General features: G+C 35.7%; 3 protein-coding genes across 3 annotated transcripts; 2 read left to right on the forward strand and 1 right to left on the reverse strand.

The window, feature by feature from the left end:
• Positions 1-1,961: 1,961 nt before the first annotated feature.
• Positions 1,962-5,555, forward strand: LOC106367786 (probable pectate lyase 12). Its single transcript, XM_013807637.3, has 7 exons — positions 1,962-2,272; positions 2,458-2,712; positions 3,569-3,777; positions 4,097-4,347; positions 4,464-4,655; positions 4,786-4,994; positions 5,279-5,555. The coding sequence occupies exons 1-7, from the start codon at positions 2,136-2,138 to the stop codon at positions 5,454-5,456; spliced, it is 1,431 nt and encodes a 476-aa protein (XP_013663091.1). The 5' UTR covers positions 1,962-2,135; the 3' UTR covers positions 5,457-5,555.
• Positions 5,556-8,405: 2,850 nt separating this feature from the next.
• LOC111208646 (transcription factor MYB27-like) lies at positions 8,406-11,611 on the reverse strand. The gene is made up of 4 exons (XM_022707908.2): positions 9,447-11,611; positions 9,221-9,350; positions 9,031-9,131; positions 8,406-8,938 (listed from the first exon to the last, which is right to left on the reverse strand). The coding sequence occupies exons 1-4, from the start codon at positions 9,568-9,570 to the stop codon at positions 8,556-8,558; spliced, it is 738 nt and encodes a 245-aa protein (XP_022563629.1). The 5' UTR covers positions 9,571-11,611; the 3' UTR covers positions 8,406-8,555.
• A 604-nt stretch (positions 11,612-12,215) lies between these two features.
• LOC106382582 (cell division control protein 48 homolog D) lies at positions 12,216-16,920 on the forward strand. The gene is made up of 8 exons (XM_013822616.3): positions 12,216-13,145; positions 13,272-13,437; positions 13,597-13,825; positions 14,095-14,861; positions 14,937-15,158; positions 15,257-15,328; positions 15,716-16,357; positions 16,450-16,920. The coding sequence occupies exons 1-8, from the start codon at positions 13,117-13,119 to the stop codon at positions 16,753-16,755; spliced, it is 2,433 nt and encodes an 810-aa protein (XP_013678070.3). The 5' UTR covers positions 12,216-13,116; the 3' UTR covers positions 16,756-16,920.
• The last annotated feature ends 1,814 nt before the right edge of the window (positions 16,921-18,734 follow it).

Below are 18,734 nucleotides of genomic sequence, written 5' to 3' on the forward strand. Positions count from 1 at the left end.
TTGGTAAACGTAGTAAAATTTCCATCGTCTCTACCTATGCCATATGCGATCGCTAAACTAACTTTTATTGATCTGCTAAAAGCATTGGTATTATAAATTATTTAGAAATATCACATGGAAACATGTTTTTTTTTTTTTTAACATGGAAACATGTTTATTCCTGGAAAACGTGGAAGAATTTTTTTATATAAAACATGGAAATATTTTGATGCCTAATGTAGTTAAATAAAATATAAGAGTAGCTTCATTGTTTTCAATTAGTTTTTTTTTTTTTTATTAACCAGGTGTTCTTGCGGCCCACCACCTAGGCCCGGCGCCAGCCTTTGTCTGTACCTTCTTACGGGCCCTGGACACGTCTCCCCCTCCCCGCGAGTCGAACCGGTCACCTCCCCTCCCCAAGGAGGATACCACTGGACTACGAGGTCCTGGGTGTTTTCAATTAGTTTTGAAAGAAGAGCTTTTGAATTCTTGCAAATTAGAGCCTAAGTTGAATTGTAATGGATATGTGACGCACTTGGATTTAGTGTAGATGGAATAGCCAACAGAAAAAGATATTGAATTCTATAAATCTTCACGTCAAAATACATATACTAAGTATTTTATGGGTTGTCTGCCTTTTGATCGCCAGTTGATCATTAAAAATCAAGTAAAATATGCTCTTATAACATGTTGAAGATTGAGGTAAACACGTCGAAAACATTGAAAATACGTTTTCAGTAACGACTAACGAGCAATATAAATCGCGAGTTCGTATTAGCATTGAATGTTGAATGCAAATAAGATCTAAATGTAATATGCAGACACAAAATTTCTAACTATATGATATGTAAAGTTTATTTAACCGAATCAAATCTACACTTATATGGGTGTTTGTTTTTAATCTCATGCAACGAGTAATATATCTCTAACAAGCTTGATGTGATGACACCAGTTCAACGGAGAACATATTTTTCTGGTCAACAAGTCAACAACCAAGACTCCTTCCTTTTTTTTTGTCATCTGTTGGACTAATATTGAAATAACCGTGTCTTACACAAAGCCAGCAAAAGAACAAAGCTTTTCCGGAGTTATCAGCTGACAAGATAAAACAACACCCCTCGGAGCCAAAGATAGAAACAACAACGAATAACATAACTTAAGCTACAACAAAGAAGGGTCAGATCACTACCAGAGAAGAGAGCACCACCTTACACTCAAGGACGTGCATACCTAACGAGTACACATTCATAAATAACACCAGGAGAGAAGATCATCGAGATAGACCTGAAGCACACGAACATCACCAACACATAAACCAAATCGAGAGAGGTTAAAATCCTTAACCGTCGCTGCACACATCCTTCAATCCCAACTAAGACTCGCCATTGAACCTTGATTGTGCTCTCCATGCGCCTCATACGCCCAACACCCCACATCGAAGTGTATAAAAGCTTACTGAACACGTCTTATTCACACAACCGATAGTTGGATAAAAACCACTCCAAATCCAGAACAATCACAAACAAATCTAGGTGGCAATTGACCAACAAGGAGCACTCGCTCCTAAAAACTTCTATCTACCTCCGATTCTCCTCGAAACTAGCATTCATTTTATATAGCTCCTTCCTTAAAACTAGCATTCATTTTATATAGCTCGTGAGAAAATATTATCGTTATGTCACATCATTTTTTATAATAAAAGGTGAAAACCTGATAAAGAGACTCAAATATTAAAGCCTGCCTACTGTTTGTTAAATCTGCTGAACCTTATTATGGATATTACTCATATCGTGTTTCGATTTTTAGATAAACTAGATTTACATTTTATGAAAACAAAACAGCTTTTCAAGAAAATTTAAAAGACCGTTTCCTCGAGACAAGCGGATTCTCAGTCCTCGAGACAGTCAGTGGAAAACAACATACACTCTCTCTCCTCTTCCAAAAGAACCAAGAAAAAAAAAAAAAAAAAAAGCCAAGAAAGCCATTATTACAAAAGCAAAACCACACTCTAAAAAGCCACTCACTAAAAACACTGGTCAGTAAACAGAGAAGAAGAACAAGCTATGTCGTCTCACTCCTCTATCTTCTTCTTCTCTGACCTTTAAACAAGCAAAAAAACCCCTAAAATCTCCAAATCCATACTATCAGTTCTTACAATGATGCTTCAAAGAAGCTGCATTGTACTTTTCTCACTTTCTCTGTTTGTTCCACACATGGGTTTCGCCATGCTCAACAAAACTCTCCTTCTCATACCACATCCCGACCCAGAGCTAGTCGCTCATGATGTTCATTGGTACGCATATTACATTTCCTCTTCCGGATCTACATTTTGTCAGGGATTTTTAGTTTCTTTAATGTAACTTGAAAAGCTATTCTAGTGTATTCTTCTGAATCTTGGGTTGCTCAGTCTCTGGTTTTTTCTTCTTAATCTCCTTTCTGCCGTACCGACTGTAATTATCCGGTTTAATAATTTCACAGGAGGGTTAATGCCTCTATATGGAGACGTCAAGCTATGGATACGACGGACCAGGCCGGTTCAAACCAGTGCTTCACGGGTAACCCAATCGATGACTGTTGGAAATGTGACACAAACTGGCCTAATAACCGACAAAGGCTAGCCGATTGTGGAATCGGTTTCGGACAGTATGCCTTGGGAGGCAAAGGCGGCCGGTTTTACTTCGTCACTGATTCCTCCGACGATGATGTCGTCGACCCTAAACCGGGCACTCTCAGGTACTTTTTGTTAACCAACTAAACCGGATTTCATTTAAGAAAGTCTTGTATAATCAGACAAACAATGTGTTGTTTTTTAGTGGTTCAAGACAAATATATCATCTTTAATACTCTTAACAACACTATATACTTTACTTGATAAACATGTCATTAGTGTCTAAACCCTCTACATATACACTTTTAAAATCCAATGTGAAATAAGATTCTGTCTAAGCTCCATCTATTTAGCTACTCGCAGTGACTCTTTTTACTCACTCTCACTCTCTTTTGTCATCTTTTATTCACATGCCCCCACACCAATCTATCACGTACATGACTTTTTCAACACCACTTGTGTACATTTTCTAGACAAGATAATTTACAAATAAGCCCTCCATTTTGTGGTAAAACTCCTAAAACGTTTGATTAATTGCCCCTTTATTATTATTATTTTTGGCTAAACCAATTGATTATTGTTTTGAAAGATAGAAATGCAATGTTGATGACGATGTTTATAGATTAGCGTTACTACATACATTACAGTTTTAGCGTTGTTCTTTGAAATGTCCCACCCGGTTCACATGTTAGATAGCCAAAGTAGGTGGAGCCTCGCATGCAAGAACAGTTCTAAAATACTAGTACTACTTAAGCTACTAATCAATCTGGTCTACACTTCAACCAAGATAATAATATGATAAATCTAGACAATAAACAACCACAATAAAACAAAATGTATTGGGACCTCCAAAGTTTTTGAATTATTTGGGGAATCTTTACCAAATGTCAAAGGAATCGGGTTTACAATGTGAAAATACTTATCTATTGGTCTCTACTTTTAAAGCATTTGTAATTAAAACCTTTTCCTTTTTGGTGGCAGATATGGAGTGATACAAGTAGAGCCACTGTGGATAGTGTTCCCAAGCAACATGATGATAAAATTAAAGCATGAGCTAATATTCAACAGTTACAAGACTCTTGATGGAAGAGGAGCTAATGTTCATATTGTTGGTGGTGGTTGCATCACCCTTCAATATGTCTCCAATATCATCATTCACAACATTCATATCCACCATTGTCACCCATCCGGTAATTTATACTCCTTTTTTTTACGGCCAATAATTGTTATTTTAACCTTTTAACCTTTTAACCTTTTCTTCCCAAAGATAATTATTGCCCTGACCAGAATATTTTTAGTAGGTCCCTTTTGGTGTACATGTTTTCCTTCTCATTCATTGGTGTTTTCACACGCAAACACAGAAACTATGTGTATTGAATTCTCAGCATATACTGATTATTCATAAAGGCATTGTTATAAATAGTAAACATTAAATTCGTCCCTCTTGAAATGAAATGTATTAGCATTTACTGGTTGATTCATAAAAGCATTCTCCTACGCTTTTGCTAGGGAATACTAACATACGGTCAAGTCCAACGCACTACGGATTAAGAACGGAATCGGACGGTGATGGTATCTCCATCTTTGGATCAAAGGACATATGGATCGACCATTGTTCTCTATCAAGATGTAAAGATGGTTTGATAGATGCTGTGATGGGATCCACAGGGATTACAATATCGAACAACTTCTTCTCACACCACAATGAAGTCATGCTTCTTGGTCACAGCGATCACTACGAGCCAGACAGTGGCATGCAGGTCGCACACAGACACATGCTAACTAGTCCATAATTCCTTTTACAATGACTAATTATTTTACTTTATACTTACTAGAATGGGATTTAATGTTTTGGAATGTTTGTGTGATTTTTCAGGTAACCATTGCATTTAATCACTTCGGAGATAAATTGGTACAAAGGATGCCTAGGTGTAGACGTGGATACATCCATGTGGTTAACAATGATTTTACTCAATGGGAAATGTATGCGATTGGCGGTAGCGGTAACCCAACTATTAATAGTCAGGGTAACCGCTATACGGCCCCAACCAACCCGTTTGCGAAAGAGGTAACAAAATCCATTTGGTTCAACAAAGTTGGTTAGTCCATTTTAAGTCATTTGATAATTATAACAATACATCAAAAGATTGTTATAGGTTAATGTATAATACAATATTGTTATATTATGTATTGCGTAGGTGACTAAAAGAGTAGAAACGCCTGATGGCGATTGGAAAGGGTGGAACTGGAGATCGGAGGGAGACATCTTGGTTAATGGAGCGTTCTTCGTGGCATCTGGAGAAGGTGCTGAGATGAGGTACGAGAAGGCGTATAGCGTCGACCCTAAATCTGCCGCGTTCATCGACCAAATCACATTTCATTGCGGCGTTCTTGGCGTTGGTGGCAGGTTTGAAGTCTCTTACATTATGACTCATACTATTCACTCACTGTTAGCCTTTTCTTTTTGACAAAGATATTATCATTTTTAACCAAAAAAAAAACACTTTGAATCTTATATTTATGTCTATGTACTATTTTTGTTTGAATTATTTTGTTTTCTACTACTTTTGCCTTTAACTTTTTCTTCTTTTTTATTTTTATCTTATTTCTTTTTCCCACTATTTCAAAATCATCGCTCATTAGCCTTAAAAAGTCAAATGGAGCTGATTGAGGAGGTTTGATTTGTAACAGGAATAACAATTTGGGGATGTGGACTACTACTGGATCCGAAGGTAGTGGCGGTTTAGATTCTTATAATGACTACAACGATGAAATGTCTGGCACCTGTTCAACCAACCGGTTATCTTTGTCGGTTATTGTTATAGCTTTCATGTTCAATTTGATGTCATATTTGTTCATGTTGTTGTAACGTGAATTTACCAATTTTATCAAGGAACAAGAAAAAAATTGTTTCCAAACTCACTTTTGTGTATTAATTTCTTGTAATGCCCATGTTATTTCTTTCAAATTTTCTTGAAAATGTGAAGGTGAATTCAGTTTACCATTTTAGCAAAGGGAAATATTTACATTTTCTTTTTGTATATATGACCAAAGCCAGATAATTTTTTTTTTGAATTATTAAGAGGTTTTGAACCAAAGTTAGTAATCTTTCCATACCTAAAACTACAATATTATGTAATATTAATTTTGTTTCAACGGATGTTGTTTAATATAAACAAAAGTATAATTAATTTTATAATTTTACATAAGCACCACGTGTGTCTTGTATGTCATATTGTGTAGATATGTAAGCATGATGTTGTGGTATTCCTATCCTCTTTAGTTACATAAATAACACAGATTATATATTATCTTCTTCCTTTTCTATTTTCATAATTTTATACAAGAGGGCATTCCATACATGCATCTACACTTGATACTAGGGCTCCTTGTTTCGTCGCCGCAGGTACGGCGGCTGCGGCTGCGGCTATGATTTTCCCGTAAGTTTGTTCGTTTCATTGACGCGAGTACCTGCGTCTGCGGCTGCGGCCGAACGCAGCGTCGCGCGTCAGACGCAGAAAAAAATCAGCAGCCACGACTTAAATACCGCGTCTGCTTAACCTATTTACGGTTTTGCCCTTAACCTAATTCAGTAACTAAAGTGTAACTCTTTACCTTGTTGATGAATGTGCTCTGTCTTCATCTTGTTTCCATTTGTAAACATTTATACATCATGCGGTACTGGTTTGAAAACGACCAGATTGGTTGAACTTGATGTCCTAAACTTGATGGAATGTCTATAGCTTTGCCAGGTTTTTTTTGTCTCTGATGCTCTGCTTCTAAGATATTCTGTGTTCTAGTTATTGACTCTTTTCTCTCTTCTTTTTTGCAGGCTCTGTCATCTCAAGCTCACTCTCTACCACTGTTCCTCTCACTTTTTAAGTGGCAAAAGATGTAAGGCTCTCTCACACTAGTCTTGCTTGTTATATGTATGGAACTGTATTGCTTTATGGAGCACATGATACGAAGGTCTTGACTCATTGTGCGAGGAATGAGGCTTCTTTCCCACATCCTCCTCCTGGAAAGTATTATCTAGTTGACTCCGGATATCCGACTAGGACGGGGTATCTTGGTCCGCATCGGAGTATGCGATATCATCATGGTCAGTTTGCTAGAGGACGACCACCAGTTAGTGCACGAGAGTTGTTCAACCGAAAGCATTCAGGATTGCGATCGGTGATTGAGAGGACATTTGGAGTATGGAAAGCAAAATGGAGGATTTTGGATCGTAAGCATCCAAAGTATGGTCTGGTCAAGTGGATTAAGCTTGTGACAGCGACAATGGCTCTACACAACTTCATACGTGATTCACATCGGGAAGATCAAGATTTTGTACAATGGCAAAGTGATGATGATGGAGAAGGAAAAAAAGAAGCAGAAGGAGCTGATGGTGATGAAGAAGAAGGAGAAGAAGGTGATGATGATGATGATGGTGGTGGTGGTGGCAGTGGTGGTGGACATATTGTATATGAGCCGACCGGTGATAGAGCGATGGAAGCTTTGCGTAAGAGCATCACAGATGAATATGGTAGAGGTCGTTTACCGTATTAAATGTTTTAGTTAATGATTTTTTTTCTTATAACTTTGATTATCAGTTCTATGTGTTGTAGAAACCAATGGCTGTCTAAAACAATAACACTGGAAACTTTAATACTCACTTTGTGTTCAAATAATATATGGTGTTAGTTGCAACGTCCTTGTCTCTAGTATAGTACATCTTCAATTTTGATTATAGAATTCGATTGTGAAACACATGATTTAGACTGGTCATGTTCACTAGAATAGGATATGATTTTGAAAACCTGCAGCTACTTCTATAGAACTAGAACAAGAAAAGGAGATGAGTTATAAGATATCACGAACGAGAATGGAGATTAAAGCTGAATTTTGTTTTTGTTAAAGGGTTACTTAAACCAGATTTATACTTCATAAAATTCATAAAATTAAAATATGAAATTTTACAATATTTTATAATTTATAATATTTTATTTATTTAAAATACAATTTTACAAATTCATAAAATTCATAAAATTAAAATATGAAATTTTACAATATTTTACAATTTTATAATATTTTATTTATTTAAAATACAATTTTACAAATTCATAAAATTAAAATATGAAATAAATGAAAATTGCGTCTGCGGCAACCAAACGAACAGAATTAAATCTACTTTCTGCGTCTGCGGCCGCGGCAATGTCCTGCGTTTTTGAAACGAACAACAAGTTGCGGCTGCGTCTGCGGCTGAGTCTGAGTCTGCGGCTGCAAAACGAACAACAACCAAACGAATGACCGCAACCGCAGACTCAGACTCAGCCGCAGACGCAGCCGCAGGAACCTGCGTCAATGAAACGAACCGCCCAACTATATAAGTATATATTAATTCAGAATATTTTAATTTATATATTAGAGATTACATACTTTTCCCAAATATAAATTTAATATCAACATTAACAAACCATTTGGCTCAAAAGTACACCAAACAACTAATTTAATTCATATTAAAGATAGAACCCATCAACCAATAATGTTGATGACAAAAGTAATAGTAGTGTTTTATCCGTTGGAGCATGAACACGTGTTTGCTGTTGTATATATATAACAAGACCTGACATACACAACTGTGCTACATTTTATTTATTTTGTTATGATGGGTATGCTAGCTTTATATTTTTCTTGTTTAGTTATAAGCACAGAAGATTGTATGATTATTTGAAGCTAAACTTACTATTCAAATTTCATTTTGGAAACTACTTAAATTGATTTCAGTTGTACATAATTGACGCATTGTAAGCTTGGAGATTGGGGTAATAACTGAGCTCACTATAGAACTTTCGAATTCAAAAAACTCAATCATATGACAAGTCAAGAAAGATATTCATCAACATCAACTTTTTTTTTTAATCGAATATCAACATCAACTTTTAGAGACGTTTTCATCACATAATCAAGAACACAAATTATTGAATTATGACCATAGAGAGCATGAAAACTCTTCAAAGTCCCTAGTCTCTTGAAACCACCAAGAACCAACGTTAATATTAATATTGTTTTCACTGCTACTGCTGGTACGGTCTTCTAAAAAATTTGCGTCACTTCGGTCTGTAGAAATTTCTGATATCCAATCCGAAATCCGATTTTCGTATGGTGAATTCATAACACCAAAGCTCTCTCTTTCGCAAATACCACCATTAGTTTCTTTATCACTCTCCATATTTTTCTGCTTAGATTCCTTCACAGGTTTATCAAAACCATGTTCTTGAGTCGTTGTCCTTGTCCATGCTATCTCAGTTTCCTTATACTTGTGAAACAATTCTTCTCCTGGATTTTTCCTCCAGTCAATGATCTTATCTGCAGCATAATACATCATTTTCTTATTTAAAGGTGATATGAAATTAACATATGCACAACTATATATTAAAGATAGATAAAAGTATGCCTACCATAGTTTTGAGCTTCTAATTTCTTTCTAAAATGAGTCCTGTAATAATTCTTAACTTCGTTGTCAGTCCTACCGGGTAATCTCCTTGCAATCTTTGACCACCTATTGTTATACTTATTTAGTTCAAACTGAAAAAAAATACAATCATTGAATTAAAATATCCAAGTTTTTTCTTTTATTTTGCCTCTTACTTGTTACCCCATTGACTATGAAGCTGAAAGATGATAGTTTCTTCTTCTTGGCTCATCGGTCCACGCTTCAGACTTGGATTCAGATAGTTCATCCACCTTAGCCTGCAACTCTTACCACTCCTCTTCAAACCTAAGTATGAACAAAACAAACAAATAAACATTATGCTTAGATAAATGGAAACTTTTTATTTTTCGAAAGTGTCACAAGAAAGTTTTCAGACTGTACCAGAAACTCTTGCTAAAGAATCCCAACGACGTTCTCCCAAAAGGGTAACGAACTTCACTAGCCGTTCATCTTCTTCTTCGAGCCATGGACCTCTACGGAGCGTTTCTTCCTTCTTGTAATCCATTTTTGTTTTTGTGTTAACTAAATTCTTTCTAAATTTGTGCTTTTAGCTTGAGAGCTTTTGTCTTTGCTTAAATAGTAAAGTCAAGAGTTTACCCGAATTGGGAAATGTTCAAAAAGCTGACAAACACAAATAAATTAGTGGATAATAACATCATGCATCAGTTAGGTCTTGGCTTTCACTCTTGGTCATCTTTATCAAGTCATAGATTATAGATTTGGAGTAGGTTCCAAGTATCTCTTATTTTTTTTATATAATCACCAAGTTATGAATTATATATATCTTTTCTTTTCAGGGGTTATGGCTTACATCACCTTAGAAATTCAATTATTTATTCAAGTATCCAATTTGAAATTCAATTTCTTAAGGGTTTTTGAAAAGAAGATGAAGTATTTAATTGTGGTTGAGATAAAAAGATAAAACAAGATCTTTCTGTATCTTCTCTCCACCAATTTCGAAAGTGTAAGCCAACGAAGCATTCTTAAGTTTGATTAACTAAATCCTTAACTCATTTTGTTGTCAGAGAGAGTTTAAACTCAACGCATCTAACTATCTGAAGAAAATTTAAAGAGCAGTGAAAAGTTGTGAACTGCAGGCCAAAAATAATGATTCTTTCCGGTTTAAGAAATTCATTCTGAGGAAGAAACAGAGCCATAAGATATGATATGAAGCCTTGTCATGGAAGAAAACTCTGTTGAATCAAAACTTTCTCCTCTGGAAGATCAATAACTTTCTAAGTACTCAGAAAGCAGTAAAAAAGAAAGAAAGCACAAGTGTAACTGTAACATATTTGTTAGAAACTTAGGATATGAAAATTCCAGTAATTAGCATTGGTCAAATGGCTTAAAGGGCAAGTAAAAGCAGAAACAAATGCATCTTTTTGAATACCGTAGCTTGGATCTTTTGCTCTGTGCTGTCTTATGAGCTTAATTTTTCTCAGGGCTATCTTATGGTCTATTCTAGACCGGCCCAAGTATCTTTCTTGACGTGGGAGGCGTCCAATGATCGAATGTTTACTTTTTGATCACCTTTTTTTTCATGCATACAATTCGAACGGTGGTGGCCGTTCAATGACCCATGAGGCCATGAATCATATCACCAAACCGGACGAATAGCTGCAGATCACCCTGTTGTTTTATTTCACTTGTAAATTCAATTTACCATGTGTTATTTGGTTGCAACTGGAATGCTAAATTATGGAATGAAATTATTTTTCCATAGAATTCCAAAAAATATTTACATGTTACATGGAAAACTTTTTAAAATTAATTCCACATATTCCAAAAATAGAATAAAACTTTTAGGCAGTAACTAGGATAAATGGGATAGAGAGTAGATGAATAAGATGAATGGAATGCAGTAGAAAAATGGAATAGATCTATTCTATTTATTCCTTAACAAAATTGTTATGGAATTGTTTGCTTTCGTTGCAACTGGAATTGTTTGATTTGGTTGCAACTGGATTAACCATTTTTGGAATGAAATGCTTTGGAATGATCAATTTCATCAATTCCATAAAAAAATTATCATTTAACATGAATGAAATGAAATGCTCATTCCATCAATTCCAAAAAGGTATAATCGAAATACAAAGTAAAACATTCAAAAATAATTTAATAAGGAATTAATGGAATGAATTCATTTCATTTTTCTACTACATTCCATTCATCTTATTTCATTCCTCTCTATTCCATTTTGGTTGTAACTGGTAAATCAAGAAAGGATTACAAGGAATAGAAAGAAATAGAATAAGATGAATAGAATGCAGTAGAAAAATGGAATGAATTCATTCCATTTATTCCTTATCAAAATTGTTTTGGAATGTTTTGCTTTGTATTTTGATTAGAATTTTTTGGAATTGATGGAATTTTTTATGGAATTAATCATTCCAAAGCATTCCATTCCAAAAATAGTCAATCCAGTTGTTGTCTTTGTCTTTTTTATTTACCATTTACAACCAAAGAGAATAATTCCATAACAAATTTGGCTATGAATGAAATGAATGAACTTCATTCCATTTTTTGATGTATTATATTCCTGTCATTCCATTTATTTTAATTACAGCATGTAACTAGATTACTTATTTTTGGAATAGAATGCTTTGAAATGATCAATTCCATAAAAAAAATTACCATTTAACATAAATAGAATGGAAGTAACATTTTTTGATAAAATCTAATTTACAATATCAATAGCTTTTAACATTTTTTTATAAGTAATGTTTTCACATTTTTTTAGTGTATTTGAAAACTATATAATACTATTATTTTATATTAATATTAAATTAGAAAATTATCTAAGACATTACTTAATTTTGTTTTTAATTATTTCAATCCATTTCATTACAATTTTTTGATAAAATATCTATAATTTATCTGATTAATTTTGTGATATATAATTTGTAGTATCTAAACCCGCAAAATATTTATACTTATTTTCAACTTTTTATAAAAAATTTGAGTCGTTTTAAATCAAAATCATTTTTTAAAAGATAAATAAATGTTATTAAAAAGATAGGACCTAATGTTTTATATTTTTTGGAGACAATGTTAGTTATTGTGTTGTTTGGAAACATATTTAGTAGTATAATGTTATTTTCCATAATTAAAAAAATAAATTTAGCTATATAATCGAAGTGTTTATTTAATTTAAAAACTTACAAAAAAGTTGGACCATGAGAATGGTTTTGTTTTAATAAGTAAGATTCCAGTGATTAAAACCGACCTATTTTTTATACCCTTTTTTCTTTTGCCATAAACAATTTATATGATGATTAACAAGATTTTATTAACTAAAAATGGGTCTTAATTTGAAAAATAAGATTCAAATATGTAGTAAATGGATACTCATTGGATATCTTAACAATAAAATTAAAGAAAATTAGGAAATTTAGAAAAGAAAGATAAGTGTCTCAAGATGAGATATATTTAACTATCACAACAAATGTCTATATTAGTGGTTTTGTCGCTTAAAATTTATATTTAACTAGATGATTAGATTATATTAAAATATTAATATTTTTTATTAATATCTCAAATCTCTAGAAACACAAAGATTTATAAGAATAATTTTTCTTATTGCTTTAGAAACTTTTCAAAAGTAAAGCTCTCAATGTTTCTCTTAGATCTTATGGAATAACACTTCAAGATACCTATATTTTGAAATATAGGATATGAAAACACAAACCAAATTTAAAAAAAAAAATATCTTTTTCTACTATAGATTTTTCTTTTTGTGTTTATCTCCTAACATATTAAACACTTATTAATATGTTAACTTTACACAAGTTTTGAAATTATCTAACAATATCAAGTTGTCTAGAATTTTTTTTGAGAAATTTGCCAATGTGATTGCTATAAAAAAAGGTTAAAAACCGAAGGAAGAAAAGAAAAGGAAATCTTATAAAATAAATAACTTTCCTTACAAGGAACATATTTATCTTCATCTATATAAACACACACGTGTCTGTCGATATTCTCGAAAAGAAACTTCTCTTTCAAAGATATTTTCTTCTCTCTGCGTAACTCTGTTTCTACTCACAAACTAACCATGGCTAATCAAGCTGATTCATCTGATTCGTAAGTACTCGCCGATTTCAAAGTAGCTAGACCTCTAAATTTCGTTCCATGAAGGGTTCAGCTTTTTTAGTTTAAGTTTGATCTAGCTTCGAGTTCTTATGTCTTTTTCTTTTTTGAATCTTTCAGGAAGGGGACGAAGAAAGATTTTAGCACCGCGATTCTGGAGAGGAAGAAGGCGGCAAATCGTTTGGTGGTGGATGAGGCCATCAACGATGACAACTCCATCGTGTCTCTACACCCTGACACCATGGAGAAGCTACAGCTCTTCCGTGGAGAAGTCGTGTTAATCAAGGTATGATTTTTTATTTCTAGGGTTTATCAAAAACCTTCCTTTTGATCCGTGTTAAGTTTGTAGAATGAGGATCGCTGTTGGGTCTCTCATGAATGATTCTCTAGTTGTATGTGTTGACATCTTTGTTTCCTTGCCTTTTTGGGTAACGTCTTTATGCAGGGAAAGAAGAGGAAGGATACTGTGTGTATTGCTTTAGCTGATGATACATGTGCGGAGCCAAAGATTAGGATGAACAAGGTTGTTAGGTCTAACCTTAGGGTTAGGCTTGGAGATGTTATATCTCTCCACCAGTGCCCTGATGTCAAGTATGGGAATCGTGTTCACGTCTTGCCCATTGATGATACTATTGAAGGAGTTACTGGCAATATATTTGATGCATACCTTAAGCGTGAGTGTTTCCTCGTCCTGTGATGTCAATCTATGTTGTCTCTGCAGCTTATATGTTTCTTAGTATTCTATGCAATGTTCAAAAAATCGATAGGCTGTAATTATTCTCTTTATAGAGAATCTTTATAGAGAATTATTGATTAGGCGGGCGTCTAGACCGATTTTCTGAATGCCTAGAATGTTTTTCTTTAAAAATCGTTTTGTTTAGGTCCGAAACGATCTTTAGATCACTGGTTATATGTTAACATATTGGTTTTTGCATCTTGCCAGCTTATTTCTTGGAGGCATACCGCCCGGTAAGGAAGGGTGATCTTTTCTTAGTTAGGGGAGGGATGAGAAGCATTGAGTTCAAGGTTATTGAGACCGATCCTGCTGAGTACTGTATTGTGGCTCCGGATACAGATATATTCTGTGAAGGTGAACCGATAAAGAGAGAGGATGAGGAGAGGTTGGATGAGGTTGGTTACGATGATGTTGGTGGTGTTAGGAAACAAATGGCTCAGATTAGAGAACTTGTTGAGCTTCCTTTGAGGCATCCACAGCTCTTTAAGTCCATTGGTGTTAAACCTCCCAAGGGAATCTTGCTCTATGGCCCTCCTGGCACTGGGAAGACACTACTTGCTCGTGCTGTTGCTAACGAGACTGGTGCGTTTTTCTTGTGTATCAATGGTCCTGAGATCATGTCCAAGATGGCCGGTGAGAGTGAGAGCAACCTTAGGAAAGCGTTTAAGGAGGCTGAGAAGAATGCGCCTTCGATTATATTCATTGATGAGATTGATTCCATTGCTCCAAAGAGAGATAAGACGAACGGTGAGGTTGAGAGACGGATTGTTTCTCAGCTCTTGACGCTTATGGATGGCCTTAAAGCTAGAGCTCATGTGATTGTTATGGGGGCGACCAACAGGCCTAACAGCATTGACTCGGCTTTGAGAAGGTTTGGACGTTTTGACAGGGAGATTGATATTGGTGTTCCTGATGAGATTGGTCGTCTTGAGGTTCTCAGGATTCATACCAAGAACATGAAGCTTGCTGAAGACGTAATGTTCTGTTCTACATACACTTTTGTTTACCTAGTCTGTTTGTAATAACTGACATGATTTTCTCTTAATCAGGTTGATTTGGAAAGAGCATCCAAAGACACACACGGGTACGTTGGTGCGGATCTTGCAGCGTTATGCACTGAAGCTGCTCTCCAGTGCATCAGAGGGAAAATGGATGTGATTGACATAGAAGACGAAGAGATAGATGCTGAAATTCTCAATTCTATGGCTGTGACTAATGAGCATTACCTGACAGCCCTTGGTAACAGCAATCCTTCTGCTCTACGTGAAACGGTTAGTTCTATGTTTCAGTTTATTATTGGTTTACGGTTTCTCAGTCTATTTTGGTACTATATCATTCTTATTAAACTGTTATTTTCTCCTTCGTCTAGGTTGTTGAGGTGCCTAATGTTTCTTGGGTGGACATTGGTGGTCTTGAGAATGTCAAGAGGGAACTCCAAGAGGTAAAACTAAGAGTTTCAATTAGTTTTGTACATTCGGTTTTCGGTTCGGTTTGGTTAATTTGGTTTTTAGTTTTTCGGTATCAAACTCGGTTCGGCTTCGGTTTGGGTATTAACATTCAGGTAACTAGGTTCATTGGTAATACGGTTTATACATAGTATCTTTAAAATATTTGGTTAGTTAAAAACTAAATATAATTAATATTTTCGATATATAAACTGTATTTTAAAAATTCGGGGGTCCTAAGATCTGTTTGGCTATTTTAAAATTTTGATTCGGTTCTGGTTATTTCGGTGATTAGTTCGAGAAGTTTCAACAATTCAATATCCTTTTCGGTTTTTGACTTGTGAGTATAGACTAATCTATTCATATTTTTGTTATGTTTTTAGACTGTTCAATATCCAGTGGAGCACCCTGACAAGTTCGAGAAGTTTGGTATGTCACCATCTAAAGGAGTCCTTTTCTACGGTCCTCCCGGTTGTGGGAAGACCCTTTTAGCCAAGGCCATCGCCAACGAGTGCCAAGCCAACTTCATCAGCATCAAAGGTCCGGAGCTCCTCACAATGTGGTTTGGAGAGAGTGAAGCCAACGTCAGAGAGATATTCGACAAAGCACGCCAGTCCGCTCCTTGTGTTCTTTTCTTTGATGAGCTCGACTCCATCGCCACTCAGAGAGGGAACAGCGTTGGAGACGCAGGTGGTGCAGCAGACAGGGTGTTGAACCAGCTTCTTACGGAGATGGATGGTATGTCTGCTAAGAAGACTGTCTTTATCATCGGAGCAACGAACAGACCAGATATCATTGACCCTGCGCTTCTTCGTCCTGGTCGTCTTGATCAGCTCATCTACATTCCTCTCCCTGATGAGGAGTCTCGTTACCAGATCTTTAAGTCTTGCTTGAGGAAATCTCCGGTTGCTAAAGATGTTGACTTGAGGGCGCTTGCTAAATACACTCGAGGCTTTAGTGGTGCGGACATCACAGAGATTTGCCAGCGTTCTTGCAAGTACGCGATCAGAGAGAACATCGAGAAGGTATGTAGTTCTGGTAATGACATTTACTCTTTCAGTTTTCTTTTCTTGCACGGCACTTATAATTTTTGTTTTTGTGTTTGTTTCCTTTTTAGGATATTGAGAAGGAGAGGAAGAGAGCAGAGGCACCAGAAGCAATGGAAGAGGATGAGGAGGAGATTGCAGAGATCAAGGCTGGCCACTTTGAGGAATCAATGAAGTACGCGAGGAGATCAGTGAGTGATGCAGACATTCGCAAGTACCAAGCATTTGCTCAGACTCTCCAACAGTCTCGTGGGATTGGAAGTGAGTTTAGGTTCCCTGAAGCGACAGGGACTGGAGCCACCGCCACCACTGCTGGTGGAGCTGACCCGTTTGCTAATGCGGGAGGAGTAGCCGAGGACGATGACCTCTATAGTTAAATACATATGATTGATCACAGACAGTCTCTTGTCGTCTGTACATTGTTCTCCTGATAAACCTTTTCACTGGTTTTTGTTGGTTTTTTATTTAGTGTTTTTGTATATAAATAATTAGTGAGAATCTATTATATCATATGAATTAATGATGACATAATTACAGATAAATGGGATTCCAAAGTTCCATTGATTGACCATGTAATTTCTAACTTCACACTCCTAACAAGTTGGGCCTTTGTCGACTTGATTTCGATTCTGTATCGATTATGAATCAAGATTGTAAATTTTAGTTGGGTCTTTATACACTGATTTTGAGGCCTGTATCGGTTATGTATCCCCACATGATGAAAATTGAGAAGAAGTTAACTTTTTGTTGTTTTGTTTTGTGGTGGGTAAATTTAATATGTGAAAACGAGCAGGCTTTTACCATCTCCCCTGGCTCTGTCTGGCGGGTCCGTCCATCTTTCTTTTGTCAACCGGAAAAAAAATTAATTGGACCTGCCTGGTCCTTTTGGCAGACAACGATAATTTGTTGTCATCTCTAGGCTCATAGCCTGGTGGTCCATTTACCAAACGACATAACACAATTTGTGCTCATCTCTCAAACCCATCTCAATTTTTCCCATGATTGAATGAGTCTTGGAATCTTTTCATTATTTCAATTATGAATTTAAAGTGTTCATGATGAATCTTTTGAATTTTGTATTATATAGAACATATGTTGAACTTCAGTTAGTTGTGTAACTAGAAGTTTGCAACTAGATATTTTTTTGGCGAACTTTTTCAAAATGGTTTATAATGAGGCTCTAGTTAATATCTTTTTTTAAAGTTTGTTAGTATACACTTTAAAAACAATTATTCATCATCAATAGTTCTCTTTTGATGAAATCTACCGTAATTTTCAGAAAAATCATATAGAATATCAAATTTCTTTTTAAAATAGACTTTTGAGAGGCTAGCTACGTGTGACATTTTTTTATCTCGACTCTTCTTCAATGAGTCTTGATCTGTGACCGATGTCTTGTTAGACGTGACGAGGTTTTCCCCTATCTCTTTCTTCATTGATTTTTGTGCCAATCTGACGGATTAGTCGAAGTTCGTGTGGTTTTACTGTGGCGTGTCTCTCTCTCTTCTCCATCGTCCGTTTAAGTAGCTGGTGCAGTGGACCTATAGAAAGGTTCCATAACTCTGGTGTCTCATTGGTGTTAACAGATAGCGCTCGCTGCTCGAGGAATGTGGTGAGGCTTCCGAAGACTGTCCAAGTCAGTCATCAAAATTAGAGGCTGAATTAGGGGCTCGTACCGACAGTTATGGAGGTTTCCATGATGAGATCTCTCTCTTGAGGATGACGGTTCCCCGATCTTGTGCATGGCTCCATGACCTGAGAGACGACGAGATGGTTGTGTTCTGAAGGATTAGAGTTTGAGAGTCGGTCTAACTTTGGAACCTGCGTTTTGAAGTCGGGGAACTTCTCCATGGGACTCTATCTTTGATAGTTAACCATCGTACAGATCATGGGGGGGGGGGGGGGGGGGTCACAAACACGCTCTAGAAATCAAACTTCGAAAATATGAATGTATGAACTCACAAGATAAGAACTCTTCTTATTAATCTTTTGAGGAAACTAACTCAAAACCTCAAGCTCTCAAACTCATAAAACTCACATTTTAGATCATCTCATGATCTCTCATTATATATCTATATATTTATCATAATCCTATTAGTAAACACATATATTTAGATAACTCTAAACTAAGATAACCCTTATCTTCTTATTCTCCAATTTCTCTTAGGAGTAGGATTGCTTCTTTCTCAAGCTATCTTCAAGCTTACTTCAACATTCTCCTTCCTAAGCTTGAAGCTTCCAGTCTCTAAGTCTTTCATGCCGATGAAATCTCTCATCTCCTTGAACTTTATTCTTCCCAATGCTTTTGTCAAGATATATGCCTTATGTTTCTCACCGGGTACGTGCTCGACTCCTA

Source organism: Brassica napus, chromosome C8 (assembly GCF_020379485.1).
Source record: "Brassica napus cultivar Da-Ae chromosome C8, Da-Ae, whole genome shotgun sequence".
Classification (NCBI taxonomy): Eukaryota; Viridiplantae; Streptophyta; class Magnoliopsida; order Brassicales; family Brassicaceae; genus Brassica; species Brassica napus.

Excerpts from the sequence above, each read along its gene's own strand:
- LOC106367786 (XM_013807637.3), top strand. The coding sequence starts at position 2,136 with ATGATGCTTCAAAGAAGCTGCATTGTACTTTTCTCACTTTCTCTGTTT. Across the intron at positions 4,656-4,785 it reads CCAACCCGTTTGCGAAAGAG|GTGACTAAAAGAGTAGAAAC; the intron begins GTAACAAAATCC and ends TGTATTGCGTAG. Across the intron at positions 4,995-5,278 it reads GTTCTTGGCGTTGGTGGCAG|GAATAACAATTTGGGGATGT; the intron begins GTTTGAAGTCTC and ends GATTTGTAACAG.
- LOC111208646 (XM_022707908.2), bottom strand. The coding sequence starts at position 9,570 with ATGGATTACAAGAAGGAAGAAACGCTCCGTAGAGGTCCATGGCTCGAA. Across the intron at positions 9,351-9,446 it reads TTCTTTAGCAAGAGTTTCTG|GTTTGAAGAGGAGTGGTAAG; the intron begins GTACAGTCTGAA and ends GTTCATACTTAG. Across the intron at positions 8,939-9,030 it reads ATTAGAAGCTCAAAACTATG|ATAAGATCATTGACTGGAGG; the intron begins GTAGGCATACTT and ends ATTATGCTGCAG.
- LOC106382582 (XM_013822616.3), top strand. The coding sequence starts at position 13,117 with ATGGCTAATCAAGCTGATTCATCTGATTC. Across the intron at positions 13,826-14,094 it reads ATTTGATGCATACCTTAAGC|CTTATTTCTTGGAGGCATAC; the intron begins GTGAGTGTTTCC and ends GCATCTTGCCAG. Across the intron at positions 14,862-14,936 it reads ACATGAAGCTTGCTGAAGAC|GTTGATTTGGAAAGAGCATC; the intron begins GTAATGTTCTGT and ends TCTCTTAATCAG.